General features: G+C 42.2%; 1 protein-coding gene across 3 annotated transcripts in view; it reads left to right on the top strand.

The window, feature by feature from the left end:
• The window catches only part of spryd3 (SPRY domain containing 3), a 97032-nt gene that overhangs the window by 21563 nt on the left and 52969 nt on the right, over nt 1–22500 (top strand). For all 3 annotated transcript variants that reach the window (XM_029722613.1, XM_029722614.1, XM_029722612.1), the window contains exons 3-6: nt 5297–5372; nt 19044–19168; nt 19467–19602; nt 21458–21646. In XM_029722613.1, coding sequence (XP_029578473.1) covers nt 5297–5372; nt 19044–19168; nt 19467–19602; nt 21458–21646 — 526 coding nt within the window. The remainder of the gene's footprint in view (nt 1–5296; nt 5373–19043; nt 19169–19466; nt 19603–21457; nt 21647–22500) is intronic.

Below are 22500 nucleotides of genomic sequence, written 5' to 3'. Positions count from 1 at the left end.
TTAACATATTTAGCTACTTCTCCAACCTCTTCAACTAGCAAATAGTTTAGATTCAAATACCTGCCTAGCTAGATCTTCCTGGATCCTCACCTACCATCTACTGGACCAAAATATTCAGAAATGTCAGCAACCTTCATTCACTACACACAGAAGGATTCCTCCTGAAGTTTTGCAGAGATCAAAACATCCCTGTGTAAGGAGTTTAAGAACAGCCTCTTTCAATACAGGCTCTTATGGGAAAACATGCAGATGACTAGGTGGTAGGAGACTAATTAACAAACGAAAGTATATTGTGCACATTCGTATTGAGAGCAATACAGCCATTTCTGCAGGCTGACCCTCAGGCAAATGACGTCACCCACTCCAAGTCTATACAATCCATACAGAGCGCAGTTGATCAACCAACATGTAATGAAACTGTTTCCAGCGTTTTGCACTCTACTATGTCTAGTCTTTAACAAACAATTCTCCTCTTTTGTATGAGTTCATCTTAGACAATGAATTTTACATGACCTGCTTCACTGACGCAAGAGGAGGACTTTTACCAACTAAATGAGGCAGCTCTGCCTGGATATAAATACATTGAAAAGACACACAAGGCCTCCATTGGACGTAATGGAGGCCTTGCTGTTTTATACAGAGACTGCTTTATTTTAAACCTATTGACTGTTGCTGATTTTCAGTCTTTTGAGTGCCTTGCTTTTTAAATTTAAACAACCAAATCCTCTCACTGTTATCCTTGTTACCCCCCCCCCCCCCCCTCCCAAGACAAGCACCTCTTTTATGCCTAAGTTTTCTGAAATATTAACCTCTGTATGCCCCACCTTCTCCAGTGTGATTTTGGGTGACTTTAACATCCATATTGACTCACCAAAGTGATGTATTGCTGCTGATTTCCTCAACTTGCTGGACTGTCTAAACCTTGTGCAACATATTAACCTCTCTCGGGTATGTGGGACGAAATCGTCCCACCTAGTCAACAGCCAGTGGAATCGAGTGGCGCGATATTCAAAAACCTTAAAAATGCTATAAATGCTTCAATTTCTCAAACATATGACTATTTTACACCATTTTAAAGACAAGACCCTCGTTAATCTAACCACATTGTCCGATTTCAAAAAGGCTTTACAACGAAAGCAAAACATTAGATTATGTCAGGAGAGTACCCAGCCAGAAATAATCACACACCCATTTTTCAAGCTAGCATATAATGTCACAAAAACCAAAACCACAGCTAAATGCAGCACTAACCTTTGATGATCTTCATCAGATGACACTCCTAGGACATTATGTTATACAATACATGCATGTTTTGTTCAATCAAGTTCATATTTATATCAAAAACCAGCTTTTTACATTAGCATGTTCAGAACTAGCAAACATACCGAAAACTTCCGGTGAATTTACTAAATTACTCACGATAAACGTTCACAAAAAACACAACAATTATTTTAAGAATTATAGATACAGAACTCCTTTATGCAATTGCGGTGTCAGATTTTAAAATAGCACATTTTGCAATATTCTGAGTAGATAGCTCGCCATCACGGGCTAGCTAATTTGACACCCACCAAGTTTGGCGTTCACTAAACTCAGAATTACTATAAGAAAAATTGGATTACCTTTGCTGTTCTTCGTCAGAATGCACTCCCAGGACTGCTACTTCCACAAGAAATGTTGTTTTGGTTCAAAATAATCCATAGTTATGTTCAAATATCCTCTGTTTTGTCCGTGTGTTCAGGTCCCTATCCGAACGGTGACGCGTGGACGCATGTCGTGACAAAAAAATTCTAAATATTCCATTACCGTACTTCGAAGCATGTTAAACGCGGTTTAAAATACATTTTTATGCGATTTTTCTCGGAAAATAGCGATAATATTCAGACCGGGAGACGTTGTTTTCGTTCAAAGACTCAAAGAAGAAAATGGACTCTTCACATGCACGCGCGCCCCCGTTTCATTGTTCTCAGATCGACCACTTTCCAAATGCGCTACCATTTTTCAGCCAGGGACTGCAGAGTCATCATTCCCCGTTCTGGCGCCTTCTGAGAGCCTATGGGAGCCTTAGAAAATGTCACGTTACAGCAGAGATCCTCTGTTTTCGATAAAGAGGCTATAGAAGGCCAAGAAATGGTCAGAGAGGGCACTTCCTGTATAGAATCTTCTCAGGTTTTGGCCTGCCATATGAGTTCTGTTATACTCACAGACACCATTCAAACAGTTTTAGAAACTTTAGGGTGTTTTCTATCCAAATCAAACAATTGTATGCATATTCTAGTTTCTGGGCAGGAGTAATAACCAGATTAAATCGGGTACGTTTTTTTATCCGAATGTGAAAATTCTGCCCCCTACCCTAGAGAGGTTAATGCTACCAACCACAACCGTGGACACACATTAGATGTCATTATCACTGGAGATGTCCCTGCCTCTGACCTGGATGTCCTCGAACTTGGCGTATCTGACCACAAGGCTGTGACATTATCTCTGATGGCACCCACTCTGCTCCACTGCCCAAAGAGGACCATTAAATTCACGAAACAACGAATCCCTCTTCCTGGAACACATTCAGCCCACCTTTGAGTCTGACTGCAGTGAGCTGGCCCTCAGCGACATGGTCAACCTGTATAACAGCACTCTGGGTGCTACCCTGAACATCCTTTCTCCTGAAAAAAACGCAAAGTAACCGTCCAACGCTCTTCACCCTGGTTCACTGATGAACTGTGCGGAATAAAGAGTCATGGCCGTAAGCTTGAGAAGCCTGGTGGAAGAATGGCCTCACTGTCCATTATTGGCCTACAAAGACCACCAAACAAGCTACTCTGCTGCCCTAAGAGCAGCAGGATCAGTCTTCTACTGCTGCCTTCTACCATGATTGACACGAACAAAACTAACCCCCGAACCCTGTTCTCAACCATCAACCGCCTTCTCAACCCTGCAAACTCATGCCCTCCTGCAGGCTCATCTGAGCAGTGCAATCACTTCTCAGAGTAAGGTTGACAACACTTGAACTAACGTCACGGCTTCTGAGACGACCTGCACCCCACCTCCTGAGCCCCCAACGCAGTTTGCCCCTCCACTCAGCAACATAAACCACTATGCAGTCAATCGTCTTTAAAATGAAGGTCACCACTTGCTCCCTTGACCCTATCCCTACATCCCTACTCCAAACCTGCTCATCTAGCCTGCTTCAGTTTGATACCACCCTCATCAACAAGTCCCTGCTGACGGGGGAGATACCATCACGCTTCAAAACCGCTGCAGTCACCCCCTTATTGAAGAAACTCAACCTTGACCATGACATCCTATCCAACTACAGGCCTATCGTCAGCCTCCCCGGCTTATCGCCAACATCCCCTTCCTATCAAAAGACTGGAAAAAGTAGTCGCAAACCAGCTTCAATCCTATGTCTTCCAATCCGCTGTACAAGGTTTTCCAGTCTCTCTTCTGGCCCTTGCACCAAAACAGCTCTGGTGAAAGTTACCAATTACCTACTGATGGCTGCAGATTCTGGATTACCTAGCCTCCTCCTCCTCTTAGAACTGCTCTGAATTGGTTATCTTCCTACCGCTCCGATGGGAAGCAATACATTACGATTGGAGAGTTCAGATCTGAGAAGTCTTCAGTCACATGTGGTTTCCCACTGTGGTCCGTTTTGGGGCCTATTCTGTTCCTTATCTACATGCTCCCTCGGCCAAACAACAACTTCCACTGCTACGCTGATGATACCCAAGTATATATTAACACCAAACCGGACACCATCTCAGCCTTAGCAAAATTTAGCAGCTGCATAGATGACATCAGGGCATGGATATAGAGAACTTCCTCCACCTGAACAGCAGAAAGACTGACGCTATGCTTATTGGGACACCCAAGCAGGTCCTCAGTGCTGCCCTACAATTGACGGCCAAGGCATCCATCTGTCCTTTGTCATCTCTCCAACCTGGCAGTCAAGATTGATTCTTCTCTGTCTTTGATACCCATATAAAACATCTGCAAAACATAATTTTTCCATCTGAGAAACATCGCCCAGCTCAAACAATTGCTCTCCCAGCCAGATGCAGAGAAACTTGTCCACGTCTTCAACTTCTCCTGGCTTGATTACGGCAACGCTCTGTTTGGGGGGCCTTCCAGCCAAATCACTTCAGAGGCTACAACTCTGCCAGAGTACTGATCAGGACCAAGAAGTCAGCCCACATCTCCCCATCCTTGCTGAACTCCACTGGCTACCGGTCAACTATAGGGCTGACTTTAATCTTCCTAGTGTTTATAACCTCAAATGGATTTGGTGGAGTGCTGCAGAGATGGTTGTCTGGATGGAAGTTTCTCCCATCTCCACAGAGGAACTCTGGAGTTCTGTCAGAGTGACCATCGGGTTCTTGGTCACCTCCCTGACCAAGACCCTTCTCCTCCCTGACCAAGGCCCTTCTCCCCCGATTGCTCAGTTTTGGCTGGGCGTCCAGAGTTTTGGTGGTTCCAATCTTCTTCCTTTTAAGGAGAATGGAGTCTACTGTGTTCTTGGGGACCTTCAATGCTGCAGAAATGTTTTGGTACCTTTCCCTAGATCTGTGCCTTGACACAATCCTGTCTCGGAGCTCTACAGACAATTCCTTCGACATCATGGCTTGGTTTTTGCTCCGACATGCACTGGCAATTGTGGGACCTTAAAATAGACCGGGTGTGTTCCTTTCCAAATCATGTCCAATCAATTGAATTTACCACAGCAAAGGGTCTGAATACTTATGTATTTTAAATACATTTGGAAACATTTCTAAAAACCTGTTTCCGCTTTGTCGTTATGGGGTATTGTGTGTAGATTGCTGAGGATATATATATATATATATATATTTAAATCCATTTTAGAATAAGGCTGTAACGTAACTGGAAAAAGGGAAGGGATCTGAATACTTTCCGAAGGCACTGTACCTAATGAATACAACTACGACATACAGTACTTAATACAACACAGCTTTGGTGACACCTCTGTCTCAAAAAATAATGGTTTTGATTGCTTAGAAATGTTGGAAATTAAGCTTCTCCCAACTGTGCTGTTCTGCTTGTAAAATAATGTGAAAATGGAAAAACTGCTATTGGGTAACTATATCTACTTGAATATAACATTGAATCCCCCTTCTCCTAAAAATGAATGCATTAAAACAATTATGACTATTATTATACGACAACTAAATTCAGCTTATGGCCCCCAAAAAGTGCCCCTGGCTCTTATCTCAAACAAGGATCTTCACCTTCTAATTGGCAGATGTCTGAGTGGAAGTGTTTCTTTGTTATTTCTCTTCAGCTATCAAGGGAACTCTGATGAAGTTGGCTGCTATGTGGCTCCCCGTCCCTTATCAAAGGGAAACTGCTACTTTGAGGTAAGTGTTAACACCTGTTTTATTTTCACTAATGATTAGTATCCTTAGATGATGATAGCCTTATCTTTTGAAATGTGTGTGCCTTGCACGCTTCTAAGCAGTTATTATTTTCAATTGTACAATGGGTGGGTCTAATGCTAATAGGGGCAGCAGGTAGCCTAGTGGTTAGAGCATTGGTCCAGGCCAGTAACAAAAAGGTTGCTAGATCGAATCCCCGAGCTGACAAGGTAAACATGTCGTTCTGCCCCTGAACAAGGCAGTTAACCCACTGTTCCTAGGCCGTCATTGTAACTAAGAATTAGTTCTTAACTGACTTGCCTAGTTAAATAAAAACAATCCTGAATGCTGATTGGTTAAAATCGGATTCCAGCCGCTGTCTATTCCACAAGTTATCACCGGCTAAAGCTATGACGTTAAAATGCCTATTTACTCTGTTCCATTTGACTGCGCATCCACTGTCTCATCAGCCCAGCCAGGCAATTTATAAACACGATCTCCACTATAAAAAACATCTAGACATTACTTAAACCTAATTGAGATGGTTCGGGATGAGTTGGACCACAGAGTGAAGGAAAAGCAGCCAACGAGTGTTCAGCATATGTGGGAACTCCTTCAAGAGTGTTAGAAAAGCATTCCAGGTGAAGCTGTTTGAGAGAATGCCAAGAGTGTGCAAAGGTGTCATCAAGGCAAAGGGTGGCTACTTTGAAGAATCTCAAATGTAAAATATATTTTGAGTTGTTAAACACTTTTTGTGTTACTACATGATTCCATATGTTATTTCATAGTTTTGGTGTCTTCACTATTATTCTACAATATATAAATAAATAAAAACCCTGCAATGAGTAGGTGTGTCCAAACTTTTGACTGGTGCTGTATGTATGGCAATAGAACATTTAGAACAAATGACTGTCCATAGATACAGAACAAAAAGACTCAATGACTGGCAACCGAACCGATAGAACGAACGACCAGCCGGCTTGGGTAGCAACCCTAGATTTGTGTCGGGAGTATATCTTGTGGAAGGATGAAATGGTATGTATATCATTATTTGAATATGTTGGTAACCCGTTGTATAAAAGTGATAATGCCCTCGAAGCCGGTGTTTGGAGGATACACTACCGTTCAAATTTTTATTATTATTTTTTTGTTGTTAAAGAAAAGCACTTTTTTTGTCCATTTTAAATAACATCAAATTGATCAGAAATACAGTGTAGACATTGTTAATGTTGTAAATGACTATTGCTGGAAATGGCTGATAAAAAAATAATGTTTTATGGAATATCTACATAGGTGTACAGAGGCCCATTATCAGCAACCATCACTCCTGTGTTCCAATGGCACGTTGTGTTTGCTAATCCAAGTTTATAATTTTAAAAGGCTAATTGATCATTAGAAAACCCTTTTGCAATTATGTTAGCACAGCTAAAAACTATTGTTCTGATTAAAGAAGCAATAAAACTGGCCTTCTTTAGACTAGTTGAGTATCTGGAGCATCAGCATTTGGGTTCGATTACAGGCTCAAAATGGGCAGAAACAATGGACTTTCTTATGAAACTCGTCAGTCTATTCTTGTTCGGAGAAATGAAGGCTATTCCATGTGAAAAATAGCCAAGAAACTGAAGATCTGGTACAACGTTGTGTACTACTCCCTTCACAGAACAGCGCAAACTGGCTCTAACCAGAATATAAAGAGGAGTAGGAGGCCCCGGTGCACAACTGAGCATGAGGACAAGTACATTAGTGTCTAGTTTGAGAAACAGACGCCTCACAAGTCCTCAACTGGCAGCTTCATTAAATAGTACCCGCAAAACACCAGTCTCAACGTCAACAGTGAAAAGGCAACTTGCTTGCCTTCTAGACAGAGTTGCAAAGAAAAATCCATATCTCGGACTGGCCAATAAAAAGAAAAGATTAAGATGGGCAAAAGAACACAGACACTGGACAGAGGAACTCTGCCTAGAAGGCCAGCATCCCGGAGTCTCCTCATCACTGTTCCACAGCTTGGCCCTAGTTATCCAAATTGCCCCCCAAAAAATTCAAATTCAAGAAAATAAGCGATAAAATCCATGAGCCTTGAGGTATAGATTAAGAATAAAGGGTTTATAAGTAGTTGATAATTGTTTATATGCTAGGCCTACTTACTGTATAACTCCTTTATAAATCCTTTTAAGTATGTAACATGTTGCAAGATTCAAAAGGCACTCGCACATCTGAGCAGTCTTGTTGCAGGTGCATGGCAACAATTAAAGCAATTAAAACAGGATGAAAGAAACCGCACACTGCTCTTGATAGTATCACTGGTATTTAATAAGCTTACGTATCGGCCCAACGGCCTTCGTCAGAGCTTTTGTGAATTTTCGAAAACAGCACCTCTATGTAGACCTAGCCCCACCCACATCCGTTCCACATATGGAAAGGAGTTGGAGGCTAAGGAAAAATAAAAAAGTGCTACCAAACATAACAATATGTATTTCACAAATATTACAAGTGTATAGACAAGACGCACCAAACACGTCCATAAAATCACAACGAGGACATAGCAAGTTTTCATTAATCATTGGGTACATCATACGAAAAGAACTAAGTAATCTTAAATAGGAACATTTTTTAAATTCACAACATAACATACATAGGCATTTCATCATTAAGTCCTTTAGGAAATAATGTCTGGAGGGTGAAAATCCAAAAACATTCTCTTTTGCTCAGAGTATTATTAATATCACCTCCCCTGTCTGATATCTTGACTTTCTCTATGCCACAAAATCTAAAGGTAGAAATGTCATGCTTTAGGTCATTAAAATGTACTGCGACTGGATAATCCCTGTCGTTTCTCCTGATTGAACTTTTGTGTTCACTAATTCTCTGTTTGAGAGAGCGGGAGGTTTTACCGACATAGCACAGCCCACATGGACATTTAATAATGTAAATAACATGGGTGGTGGTACACGTAATGATATCATTTATTTGAAACCGTTTACCTGTGTGGGGGTGGCAGAAATATTCACACTTCATCATATTGTTGCACTGTGCGCATCCTCTGCATTTATAGCTACCATTTGGTAGAGGGCGTAAAAGAGCCTGGCTGATTTTCTTTCGTGGCTGGCAGTTGGCATGAACCAGTTTATCGCGTAAATTGCGACCTCTCCTATATACAATGAGTGGTGGATTCTTAAATTCAGCCGGCAAAGCTGGGTCCGATGATAAAATATGCCAGTGTTTCTTAACCACACCTCCCACTTTTTTTTTTGCTAGGCCTACTTACTGTATAACTCCTTTATAAATCCTTTTAAGTATGTAACATGTTACCATACAAACTTAGGTTGTATACTTACCCTAATATGAGAATATTATAACAGTGCAGTGTAATTGTATGCATAAAGCTTTTCTTAGTAGCGTCAGTGCTGACATGTTGTTGAAAGTGATGTTCCTCACGCTCCTGACCTATAGGAGATGTGTATGTGCGCAAGCTAGAGGCCATTTTCCAAGCAAGATACCAGAGTTTCTCAGAACCGGATCCCTTTTTATCAAAGAAAAGGGTAACCAAAATAATTCTCAAATGCTTGTCACAGTTGGAGTCTGATGGCTATCTGCAAGTTAGATTAAATGAGTTTGACATTTACAGTTAGAAGTTTAGAGTGATCTTTAAAGAACTCCACGTCCATACTTTATGTGATCCGGTTCTCAATTCTCATTCGGCGTGACGCACATCCTGTGAAATTCCCCCAGATATTGAAAGTTTGGGGGCATTCTTTCCCATAAAGGTCATTTGCCTGTCAGAATATGCGTCACTAGTATCCTCATGTTTCCTCATTATGCTTTCACAAGGAAATAATTTCACCTTCGTCAGGCACTGCCCCTGTGCACTCAAATATAGGCCTATCTGTCTTCTGTGAATCCAGCAGAAGAACATCTGGGATTTGCGGCATTCCACTTATTTCAACATTTTATTTGAATTCCATTTCAATCCATTCAAAGTCCATTCCAATTTCATCAGCCTATCTAAGCCCAGCTGCGTCTGTGAATCTTTCATTCAGACATTTATAAGCTTTTAAGTACCTTCTACTAATGTATTTGAACCTGTCAAGTGCAATACAGCCAGTACTGTAAAAACCTAGAGATTGAACTGAACTGATCAAAAAGTATCCTCGAATGAGTGCAGAGGAGAGCAGGTGAATGAGACCTGGACTTTCACTCAGAAAAACCCAAGGAGTTCAGTTTCAGACTGTGAATAATCACATGGGATCCAGCCCAGAATCTGGGTTCAAATAATGTTTTCTTTCAAAAACTTAATGTGATTGAGCTTGCCTAAATTGCCGGATAGGCAGAATTTGCACTTTTAGGACTATCCCATTGGTTCCTCTGCCAAAGCAGCGGCTACTCTTCCTGGGTTCCAAGCACATTAAGGCACACAAAAAATATACCAACAACAAAAACTATAAATCATATAGCATCATTACACCACAACATTTCTACAACACAAAGTGTATAATAACGCCATAAAACAATAGTAAAATGTATGTGTGTGTGTGTGCTAGCGTGTGTGTGCCTGTGTCTCTTCACAGTCTGTGTTTTTCCATAAGGTGTAGTTTTCTGTTCTTTAAATCTGATTTTACTGCTCGCATATGAGTTACTTGATGTGGAATAGAGTTCCATGAAGTCATGGCTCTGTGGAGTAGTGGGCGTTTCCCGGAGTCTCTTTTGGACATGGGGAGTGGCAAGAGACCCCTGGTGACATGTCTTGTGGGGTATGCATGGGTCTCTGAGCTGTATGCTAGTCGTTTTGAACAGACAGCTTGGTGCTTTCAACATGTTAAAACCTCTCACAAAGACAAGTATTGATGCAGTCAATCTCTCCTCTTCTTTGAGCCAGGAGAGATTGACATGTATGTCATTGATGTTAGCTCTCTGTGTATATTTAAGAGTCAGCTGTGCTGCTCTGTTCTGGGCCTATGTCTCTCTTGGTGGCACTTGACCATATGACTGGGGAGTAGTCCAGGTGTGAACAAAACTAGGGCCTGTAAGACTTGTTTTGCTGAGCAATGTCAAGAAAGCAGAGAAGCGCTTTATTACAGACAGACCTCTCCCCATCTTAGCTACTGTTGCATCAATATGTTTTGACCATGACAGTTTACAATCCATGGTTACTCCAAGCAGTTTAGTCTCCTTAAGTTGCTCAATTTCCACATTAATTTCAAGATTTAGGTGATGTTTAGTGAATGGTTTGTCCCAAATAAAATGCATTTCGTTTTTGAAATATTTAGTACTAGCTTCTTACTTTCCACCCATTCTAAAACTGACTGCAGTTCTTGGTTAAGTATTGCAGTGATTTAACCTGCTGTGGTAGCTGATGTGTATAATGTTTAGTCATCAGCATACATAGACACACAGGCTTTACTCAGTCACAGTAGCAGGTCATTAGTGAAGATTGAAAAAGTAAGGGGCTTAGACAACTGCCCTGGGGAATGCCCGACTCTACCTGGATTATGTTGGAGAGGCTTCCATTAAAGAACACCTTCTGTGTTCTGTTAAATAGGGAACTCTCAATCTACAATAAAGCAGGGGATGTAAAGCCTTAACGTATGCATTTTTCCAGCAGCCTATTATGTATGATCAATCATGTCAAAAGCTGCATTGAAGTCTAATAAAATGACTCCTACTAGCTTCTTATACATTTCTTTCAGCCAATCATCAGTGATTTGTGTAAGTGCTGTACATGTTGAGTGCCCCTCCCTGCTTTGCTATTCTTCTGTAGTGGAATGACTTTTGCTTCCTTCCAGGCCTGAGGGCACACACTGTTCTGTAGGCTTAGATTAAAGAGATGGCAAATAGGAGTGGCAATATAGTCCGCTATCATCCTCAGTAAATTTCCATCCAGCCCCAGGTGGCTTGTCATTGTTGATAGACAACAATAATTTTTTCAATGCTTACACACTCACTTTATGGATTAAAAAAAATTGTGCTTGTCTTTCATAATTTGTTGAGTTATGAATGGCTGTGTAGGTTCAGAGTTTGTTGTTGGCATGCCTAAATTTGCTAATCTTGCCAATGAAAAAAAATATTAAAGTAGTTGGCAATATCAGTTGGTTTTGTGATGAATGAGCCATCTGATTTAATGAGGATAGAGTGAGTTTGCTCCAAAGCTTTTTACTATCATTCTTTATTAGGGCTTGGCGATATGGCCAAAATATAGTTCGACGGTATTTTATGTTTTAGATTAATGCAAATTCAATTTTGCTTTATGAGTAGTGCGTGACCCTAGGGTGGCAACACATACATTCTAAGTGATTCCAATGGGTCTTTCTTCATTCTGATTTGCTTTATTCTGTTCAATTAAACTTCAACCCCAAATTATTTTCTGCATTTTAATCAATTACTGCATTTCCTACACTCATTTGAGATTGTTTCCACACTGCCACGTAGGGCTGCATGATATTGGCAAAAGATCTATGCCTTATTTTTAACCAAATGTTACAATTGCTATTTGACTTGCGATTTAGATCAAAACACTTGGCATCATGGAAATGGAATGATTTATAATTCTTTAGTTGGAAGATAATAGTGGGCACTTTGAATACAGTGTTTGATATGACAATGAATAAAAATGCCAGGGAGGAGTTATTGTAACAGGGTAGGAACCAAAGTGTTGGTTAGTGTTTCCTAGGGGACCCTATAATCTTTGGCTACATGAAATGTTTTCTTTTAGCTAATTCATGTATCTAACATATTCATGCTTCACCTAATCCTCTTTCGTTTAGAAGATACTGTTGCACAAACAACATGCTGATTTAGGCCTACACCATCACTGGTATCAGGCTGTATAGCTAGCTACATTTGCTCTGACTCAGTACATTTCTAAGCTAGTGATTTAGCGTTAACGGTTAACACGATGTAGCCACAGCTTGCTAAGAAAACTAGATGTTTGCAGATGTAAGAGAAACAAACTAATAGTGAAATTATAGAATGCTTGTGGATTTATATTAAGACGCAAAGTGGAAATAGCATCGTTGTCATCAACATTGTTGTTCTGCATTGACTGAACACAACTGTCTCATGGTGAGCAACAACAAATGCGCTCCTTGAGTGACGGGGCAGGGCTAGGTTTGTGTGAAAAGAGTGAGATGACTCAAGTAGCGGAGTAAACTATAAAAATGGATGTTACACAGCGTATCACATTTAACAAACCAAACATTTAAATACCGTTATAGAGGGTACAGTTAAAACCCAAACCAGTCCGTGCAGCAATACCACTATATAGTCAAATACGGTACAGCGCCCAGCCCTATTCTTTATATAATTTATCTTTGTTTCATAATACGTTTTTTTCCCTCTTTAGTTTTAGTCGCATGTTTTCTCAATTTACAGTACATTTGACAATCAGCTGTGCAGCCAGACTTATTTGCCATTCCTTTTGCCTCGTCCCTCTCAACCGTACAGTTTTTAAATTCCTCATCAATCCACAGGGTTTTAGCAGTTTTTAGTCATTGGTTTTGTGCTTATTAGTAACTGGAATAAGCAATTTCATTATTGCATCAAGTGCAGCGTCTGGTTGCTCCTCATTACACACAACAGACCAGCAAATACTCTTTACATCTTCAACATAGGATGCACTACAAAACCTCTTGTATGATCTCTTATGCACTAAATTAGGCCCAGCCTTTTGGAAAGTAGAACAAAACGAGAAATAGAAATAAGAAGAACACGAGAAAGTAAGTAAGCTATACACAGGGTCAGTTCCAGGGTCATATTGGCGTGATCGGGGTAGATACTGTATGTGTAGGGGTAAGGTGACTAGGCATCAGGATATACAGTATGATAAACAGAGTAGCAACAGCGTATATGATTATTGAATGTGAGTGTTTGACCATTTAAAAAACAAACAAGTACACATAAAACTCGAAAAAGCCATACATGCACATGAGTAAAATCATCGAGGATAACACAAAGTATTGGACTTATTTCCATTGTGGTCCTTGAAACAAGATGGCTAGACAAGATCAAACATGGTAGAACACAGTTTGACAGCGAGATAATAAAACATCTCGCTATCAAACACGGTAGAACACAGTTTGACAGCGAGATAATAAAACACCTTGCTGTCATGTGGTGTGTGTAGCGTCACTATGAATGTGTGTGAGCCAATTAAGTGAGTGTGTGTGTGATTGAGTGTGTAGAGTCATGTAAGTGTGCATAGAGCCGGTGCAAAAAAATCCCCCCAAAAATAAATAAAGGTCAATGCAGATAGTCCGCATTGCCAATTCTTGTTAGCTATTTAGCGGTCTTATGGCTTGTGGATAAAAGCTGTTCAGGAGCATGTTGTTGTCAGACTTGTTGCTCCGGTACCGCTTGCCATACGTAAGCAGAGAGAATAGTCTATGGCATGGGTGACTTAACAATTTTCTGGGCCTTCCTTTCACACCGCCTGACATAGAGGTCCTGGATGGCAGGGAGCTTGGCCCCAGTGATGTACTGTGATGTTGCCTACACTCACCAGCTGGGGTTGGCCCGTCAGGAAGTCCAGGATCCAGTTGCATAGGGAGGTGTTCAGACCCAGGGTCCCAGGCTTGGTGACAAGCCTGGAGGGGACTATTGTGTTTAACGCTGATCTGTAGTCGATAAACAGAATTCTCACACAGGTATTCCTTTTGTTTAGGTGGGTGAGGGCAGTGTGGAGTGCAACTGAGATTACTAAGTCTGGGTCTGTTGGGGCGGTATGCAAATTGGAGTGGGTCTTGGGCAGGTTTCCTCAACTGATAAAAAAATAGAATAATTGTTGGTCATAAGACTGTAAAAACACCAGCAAATCAGTTCCAAGAGATTTCTATTTTAGAAATCTTTCCTTTTAGAAAGTATTCCCACATATAAGAGAGAGAGATGTAAATGTAAGCAAGGTTTGAAATGATTTGTGTAAGTCAAATATTTTATCTGTTTGGGCACAGGGATCACGTTAACACAGAATTTTTTACCCAGAAAAAATATATATAAAACGCATAAGGAATATCTTGCTGAGTTTTTTAAACAGTTCTTGTAGTTTCTGCTCAGCGTCAGACTCATTTTGTGCTTCATTTGCACTTCTCAAGGGGCGTTCGATCAGTAGACAGGGCTCTGACTGATGTGTAGCTACAGCGCCTTCAGAAAGTATTCATACACCTTGACTTATTCCACATTTTGTTGTTGCAGCCTAAATTCTAAATGGATTAAATATTTTTTTTTCTCTCACCAATCGACACACAATACCCCATAATGAAAACGTGAAAACATGTTTTTAGAAATTTTAGCAATTTTTATTTTTTTATGTAATACATAAATATAACATTTACATAAGTATTCACACCCCTGAGTCAATACAAGTCTCTAAGAGCTTTGCACACCTGGATTGTACAATATTTGCACATCATTTTTTTAATCCTTCAAGCTCTGTCAAGTTGATTGTCGCTAGACAACCGTTTTCAAATCTTTAACAGATTTTCAAGACGATTTTAAGTTAAATCTGTAACTAGGCCACTTAGGGAACATTCAATGTCATCTTGGTAAGCAACTCAAGGATATATTTGACTTTGTTTTAGGTTATTGTCCTGCTGAAAGGTGAGTTTATCTCCCAGTGTCTGATGGAAAACAGACAACCAGGTTTTCCTTTAGGATTTTGCCTGTGCTTAGCTCTTTTCTGTTTCTTTTTATCCCCCCCCCCCAGAATTCCCTAATCCTTTCCAATGACAAGCATACCCATAACATGATACAGCCACCACCATGCTTGAAAATATGAAGAGTGGTACTCAGTGATGTGTTGTGTTGGATTTTCCCAAAACATAATGCTTTGTATTCAGGACATAAAGTTAATTTCTTTGCCGCATTTTTTGCAGTTTTACTGTAGTGCCTTGTTAAAAACAGGATGCATGTTTTGGAATATTTTTATTCTGTACAGGCTTCCTTCTTTTCACAATTAGTTGATCCATCCGGTCTTCTCCTATCCCAGCCATTAAACGCTAACTGTTTTAAAGTCGCCATTGGCCTCATTGTGAAATCCCTGAGCGGTTTTGTTCCTCTCCGGTATCTGAGTTAAGAAGGATGCCTTTATCTTTTTTATTTTGTATTTATTTAACCTTTATTTAACTAGGCAAGTCAGTTAAGAACAAATTCTTATTTACAACGACGGCCTACCCCGGCCAAACCCGGACAACGCTGGGCCAATTGTGTGCTGCCCTATGGGACTCCCAATCACGGATAATTGTACATGTATGTGTGGGGTACAAAGATGAGGTAGTAACTCAAAGATCATGTTAAACACCATCATTGCACACATAGTGAGTCTATGTGACTTTTTACTCCTGATACTTGCCATATCAAAGGGGTTGAAATACTTATTGACTCAAAACATTTCAGCTTTTCATCTTTAAAATGTCTAAAAACATCATTCCACTTTGACATTATGGGGTATTGTATGTAGGCCAGTAACATAACATTTCAATTTAATCCATTTTAATTTTAGGCTCTAACACAACAAAATGGGGTAAAAATGGCAAGGGTTGTGAATACTTTCTGAAGGCACTCTATTTCTCTCTCGTACTTTTCTCAGTGTAGCCTGCTTTTCTCCGGTAATATACAAGATTAACTTACAGTGCCTTCGGAAAGTATTCAGACCCGTTGACATTTTCCAAATTTTGTTAAGTTACAGCCTTATTCGAAAACCACTAAGACTCTTCCTAGGCCTGGCTCCCCAGCCAAACTGAGCAATCAGGGAGAAGGGCCTTGGTCAGGGAGGTGACCAAGAACCCGATGGTCACTCTGACAGAGCTCCAGAGCCCCTCTGTGGAGATGGGAAAAACTTCCAGAAGGACAACCAACTCTTCAGTACTCCACCAATTAGGCATTTATGGTAGAGTGGCCAGATGGGAGCCACTCCTCAGTAAAAGGCACATGACAGCCCGCTTGGAGTTTGCCAAAAGGCACATAAAGGACTCTCAGACCATGAGAAACAAGATTCTCTGGTCTGATGAAACCAAGATTGAACTCTTTGGGCTGTATGCCAAATGTCACATCTGGAGGAAACCTGGCACCATCCCTACGGTGAAGCATGGTGGTGGCGGCAGCAGCATGCTGTGGGAATGTTTTTTCAGCGGCAGGGACTGGGAGACTAGTCAGGATCGATGCAAAGATGAACAGCGAGATCCTTGATGAAAACCTGCTCCAGAGCGCTCAGGACCTCAGACTGGGGCGAAGGTTCACCTTCCAACAGGACAGCAACCCTAAGCACACAGCCAAGACAACGCAGGAGTGGCTGCAGGACAAGTCCCTGAATGTCCTTGAGTGGCCCAGCCAGAGCCCAGACTTGAACCCGATCGAACATCTCTGGAGAGACCTGAAAATAGCTGTGTAGCAACGCTCCCCATCCAACTTGACAGAGCTTGAGAGGATCTGCAGAGAAGAATGGGAGAAACTCCCGGTATACAGGTATGCCAAGCTTGTAGCGTCATACCCAAGAACACTCGAGGCTGTAATCGCTGCCAAAGGTTCTTCAATAAATTACTGAGTAAAAGGTCTGAATACTTACGTATGTGATATTTAGCAACAATTAAAAAATAAAAAAAAAACATGTTTTTGCGTTGTGATTATGGGGTATTGTGTGTAGATTGATGAGGTGGAAAAAACGATTTAATCAATTTAAAAAAAAGGCTGTAACCTAACAAAATGTGGAGAAAGTCAAAGGGTCTGAATACTTTCCGAAGGCACTGTATAGCGAAACACTCAGTCAATGTTGCTGGCTGCATTCCTTCTATGATAAACATTAGAAATATGATGGCAATGGATAATTTTTGCAAAAAAGGCCACGCTTTTTCATTTTAAGCTTATTTACTTGTGTGGCTGCTAGCTAAATAGCATTGCACTTCTGTAATCTGATGTAAATTAAGCCGTTTTCTGCTGAATGTGTTGCACTAATGCATTTTCTTTGAATGGAAACTATAGTTGCACGCTCCTGATCAGTCTGTTGAAGCAAAGAAAACTGTTCATTTTCAATATAAAATGCAGTTGAAATAGTTTAAAGTGCACGTTTTTGATGTTCTGCATTTTGAAAATGCAGATTTCTTGACTCAACGCGACTCCTGGGGCTTCTTGCAGTGAATTTGAAGTCTACAAATGATTTGTAATTATGTTCTGGCCCCTTTGACCATCCGCTCAGTAAAACAATTGTCCCCTGGCTAAATCTAGTTGATGATCCCTGGTGTAGGGTGTCTGGGATGATTTGAGTTCTGTGCTATAAACAGCCTTTCAAATCACTTCATGATTACAGATGAGTGATACAGGGCGGTAGTCATTGTGGCAGGTAGCCTTAGAGTTCTTGGGAACGAGAATGATGGTGGTCAGTTTGAGACATTGGGACAAGGAGAGGTTGAAAATCACTGAATATACCTGCCAGATGTTCTGCGCATGCTCTGAGAACACAGCCCACGGGTGTTGACCTGATTTAAAAACCTTACTCACGTCGTCCTCGGAGAGTGAGATCCCCCAGTCCTCTGGGTCGGCAGGGGCCCTCATGCATGGCCCGCTGTTGTTTTTTGTTGAAGCGTGCATAAAATGCGTTGGGGTCCTCTGGTACAGAGGCATCGTTGGGCAGATCATGGCTGGGTCTTCCTTTTTAATCTGTAATGGACTGTTGCCCCTGCCACATACGGTTGGCGGCGGAGCCAGTGACCTGAGGTGGTTAGCTCGTTGACGCTATCAGCGTAGTCCCGGAACTTATTCCAGTCAGTGCTAGCACATCAGTCCTGTAGCATAGCCTCTGTGCATCATGGGTACTTCCTGTCTGAGTTTCTGCTAGGAGCTTCTGCAATGAACAAGGGCCTTGTATGCTTGCTTGTGGGTAGAGTAACAGTTGTCTAGGCAAAGGAGACTTGTTGATGGAAGTTGGGCATCACGTGTCTTAATGACGCAGAATTAAATCACCGGCAACAAGAAACGCAGCCCTGCGGGTACAAGATTTCCTGCTTGTTTATAGCCTCATACAGTTTGTGCCAACTTGTTGTTTTTCTTGTTCTGAGGTGGGCAGTCACGATAACAACTGAAATTCTCTCTCGGGAGGTAGAAGGGTCTGCATTTGAACCGGGTATCCTAAGACTGGTGAGCAATGGGTCAAGACTTCCACTGAGCTAGAGAGACTTCCACTGTGTGTCAGAGAGAGTGAGTGTTGGACAGGTTCACAGCCAGAGGCGCAGGAGGACTACCCTCTCCTGTGTGGGCTGGATCACCTTTCACCTAATTATGCTTGGCTCTACTGCCAGCCGCTGGCTGTAACTGTAGCTCTCTCTCTCCCTGCCTGGCTGGCTGAGAAGGCAGAGTGGGGTGGCTGCCCAGGGCAGTGGGGAGGCGGTGGGCCATCCAGCTGTAGACAGGTAGGGAGTCGGCCAGTCAGGCCGGGTGTGTGCGTATGTGAGAGAGAGGAGAGGCTGGGGTTGAAAAGTCAATGATTTAATAGCAGCCCCTGACAGCAGTTTTCCATTTAAAGTTGTGACTCAGTGAAGTTCTCACAGTAACTGTTGACTGTTCGATTTCCTGCGAGGCCTATATCTCTCACTCCTCCCCAATCTAATTGTGAAACACAAGCATTGTGGCACATACCTGGGTATGTGTCACATACAATGTTCCCTCTAAGCTGTGCGCTTTCTTTATTTCTTGACCTAGGTGACCATAATGGACACAGGGGTGAGAGGGACGATAGCAGTAGGCCTGGTGCCACAGTTCTACAAGCTGGACCATCAGCCAGGCTGGCTGCCACAGTCTGTAGCCTACCACGCTGATGACGGCAAGTAAGTCTCACACCATGCAGATGACCGCAAGTAGGCCTCAGTCATACCAGCTCCTCAGTTTGACCTCTAAGATGTTTTGTTATGGATGTAGGCTAATTGCAGGGACTTTCAGAGATGCTATGGACCTTATTTTTATTTATTTATTTCACCTTTATTTTAGCAGGAAGTCACATTTTTAAGACCAATGCCTCTTTTTTTACAACAACAAAAATTGTCACACCACAGGCATGATAATGTCCTACAGCATTGTCCAGTGTGAATAAGGCTCAATGAGTCACTGTTATCCTCTTATGTATAGGCTGTACGATGGAAACCCTGTGGGCCAGCAGTTTGGGCCCAAATGCAACCGTGGTGACAGGATTGGCTGTGGAATATACTGTGATACCATCGAGGCTGGGTTGACCACAGTCTTTTTCACCAAGAATGGCAAAGAGGTTAGTTGCTCCTTGCTTTTCCACAATGAGAGACCATCAAATAATTGGGGCTTAACTTCAGTGCTCTTGACCGCTGCTTAAAGGGGAATGGAAGTGTTTTTTACAAGCTAGGTCAAATGTCGCTAAGCTTTGTTAAAACACAAGAAGCACAGAGGCAGTAATTACGATACTTTGTATCCCTAATTTTCTTCATTATTTTGGCAGATACCTGTACATAATGATTAACCGTTGATCAATTTTAGTGAAGCAGGTGGTCAATGCTGACACCACATTTGAATTGTGAGTACACTCTTTAAACTGGCAGAGATTTGTTCTGTCTTGCAAAACATGGGTGGTTAATTCACTGCAGTATTAGGCCTTATATTTAGCCTACGAATTATGCTTATGAATGAGCTTCTAAATATGTTGATGATCTTTAGCCTATCTATGTTCACTGTTCTCCTGCGCACGTACACACCTCCGCTTGCCTCTCAGCAGGCCTTCCAGCTATTTCTTGTTGAGTCCCAGGAAAAACTAGGCTATAACTTGTTGGTCAAATACACTATATATACAAAAGTGTGTGGACACCTCCTTCCTACACCTGTTTCTGACAGGTGTATAAAATCAAGCACACAGCCATGCAATCTTCATGGATAAACATTGGCAGTAGAATGGCCTTACTGAAGAGCTCAGTGACTTTCAACGTGGCACCGTCATAGGATGCCACCTTTCCGTAATTTCATCAAATTTCTGCCTTGCTAGAGCTGCCCCGGTCAACTGTATGTGCTGTGATTATGAAGTGGAAATGTCTAGGAGCAACAACGGCTCAGCCGCAAAGTGGTAGGCCACACAAGCTCACAGAACGGGACTGTCGAGTGCTGTAGCGCATAGCATGAAAAATCGTCTGTCCTCTGTTGCAACACTTGCTACCGAGTTCCAAACTGCCTCTGGGAGCAAAGTCAGCACAAGAACTGTTCGTCAGCACAAGACAGCACACAACACTGAGCTGCCTCTCACAAGCTTAAGATCGCCATGTGCAGTGTGAAGCTCGCCGCCATTGGGCTCTGTGGACACGTTAGCCAAGTGTCAGACACGGTGTAGTAGGATTCAATCTTAGTCCTGTATTGACGCTTTGCCTGTTTGATGGTTCGTCTGATGGCATAGCAGGATTTCTTTTAAGCGTCTGGACTAGCCTTTTGCTAGGTGCGGATGTTGCCTGTAATCCATGGCTTCTGGTTAGGATATGTACGTACCGTCACTGTATTTTGAATTTTTTTTACTGTTAGCCTATTCGAGGACAGAACCAACCTTGCTCTTGCTTGCCTAATTTAAAATACAGCATAGGCCAAATTGACTGGTGGGGAAAAGTTTGAAAGGTGGGAGAGTACAATGATGTGATCTCATTTGTAGGATCCGACGGACAGGCAGAGACCAGTAGGCCTACTATGAAAAATAAGATCTAAGAGTTTACAACCATTAGACAAATAGAATTGACCTGAAGAACGTCTTGAGAAACAAGCATTTATAGGCCATCATAAATCAACATTCTAAAATGTTTGACTACTCAGTGACGTAATAATATGAAGAAAGGTAATTTACAGTTAGCTGGCATTCTAGAACCTAGTGCTTCTGTTCCCCCTTAACCCTAACATCCTTGAGAAGAAGAGCTAAGACATTGTGTGTGTGTGTGTGTGTGTGTGGGCGCGTCTGCGCCTGCATGTCTGTGTGTGTGCGCGTCTGTGTGTGTGTGCGTCTGCGCCTGCATGTCTGTGTGTGTGTGTCTACGTCTGTGTGTGTGTCTACGCCTGCATGTCTGTGTGTGTGCGCGCGCGGGTCTGTGCGTTCATGCGTCCGACCTCCGTGTGTTTTGTTCCAGGTGGGCTCGTTGGTGTTCCCGGTAGCGGCAGAGGGCCTGTTCCCAGCCATCGGGATGCACTCTCTGGGAGAGGAAGTGAGGTTGGACCTCCAGGCAGAGTGGGACATGGAGGAGGCCGACAGCGTCATGATGGTGGACAGCCACGAGGACGACTGGGGACGTCTCTACGACATCAGGGTCACTGGCACGGTAAGGAGTAATACAGAACAGCATCCTCCCATTCTGTCACTCCCTTTTTATGCTGCTGGAATGACTGAGCTCTCTCACACACACACATACACACACGTACGCATGTGCGTACATGCATGCGCGCGCACACACACCTGCATTGCTGCCCCTGTCTTTCTGTAACCACCTCAACAAAACATAACCAACAGGCCACAAGGGCACAAGCTACTGAATGGCCAGTTTTGGAGGAACGTGCATGGCCAACAGATATGACATGTATGAAAAAGACGAACAGCACTCGCAAATTAAGTATTAGGTTTTATTTAGTTTTATTATCAGCAGGCACAATGGACAAGTTTTGGCCAACAAGCCTATTTTCCAGAGGGTTGAACATTGTTTTAGACATGTAGCTATCTGGTGGCTGTTACTGGAAGTGGTTACAGGAATGGGGATTTGAAGAGAGGTTTTTCCCCAATTATGACTCCCCCCTCCCTGCCCTAGCTTCTTGACTCCACAAGACCTTCTTGGCTAACTGTAAAACTGTGTCAATTAGTGATGTTGTTAGCTGGCACCTTCCCACTTGCATGTGTGCGTTTGTGTGCCAAGGTGCCGTTGGTTGCGACAGCCAGTAGTGGGGGTCAGGATGGATTTGGCTGCTGTTTCTGTTAGTTTCCCAGCAGTGTTTAGGAAATTTAAGAAAAACAGTAACATCCTGGGTTATGTTTGTGTTGTGGGTACGTAGATCAGACCCCCCTCATCTCTAATACGGAGAGATTCAAAGAATCCAGGTTATATATGTTGATAATAGAGGCATGCGGGCGGGCGCACGCACGCACACACACACGGGTTGCGTGACAGATTTGTTCATCCACAGG

The sequence above is a fragment of the Salmo trutta genome, chromosome 30 (genome assembly GCF_901001165.1).
Source record: "Salmo trutta chromosome 30, fSalTru1.1, whole genome shotgun sequence".
NCBI classification, from domain to species: domain Eukaryota; kingdom Metazoa; phylum Chordata; class Actinopteri; order Salmoniformes; family Salmonidae; genus Salmo; species Salmo trutta.
The sequence above is the reverse complement of the archived record's forward strand: the minus strand, read 5'-3'. Positions and strand labels throughout refer to the sequence as shown.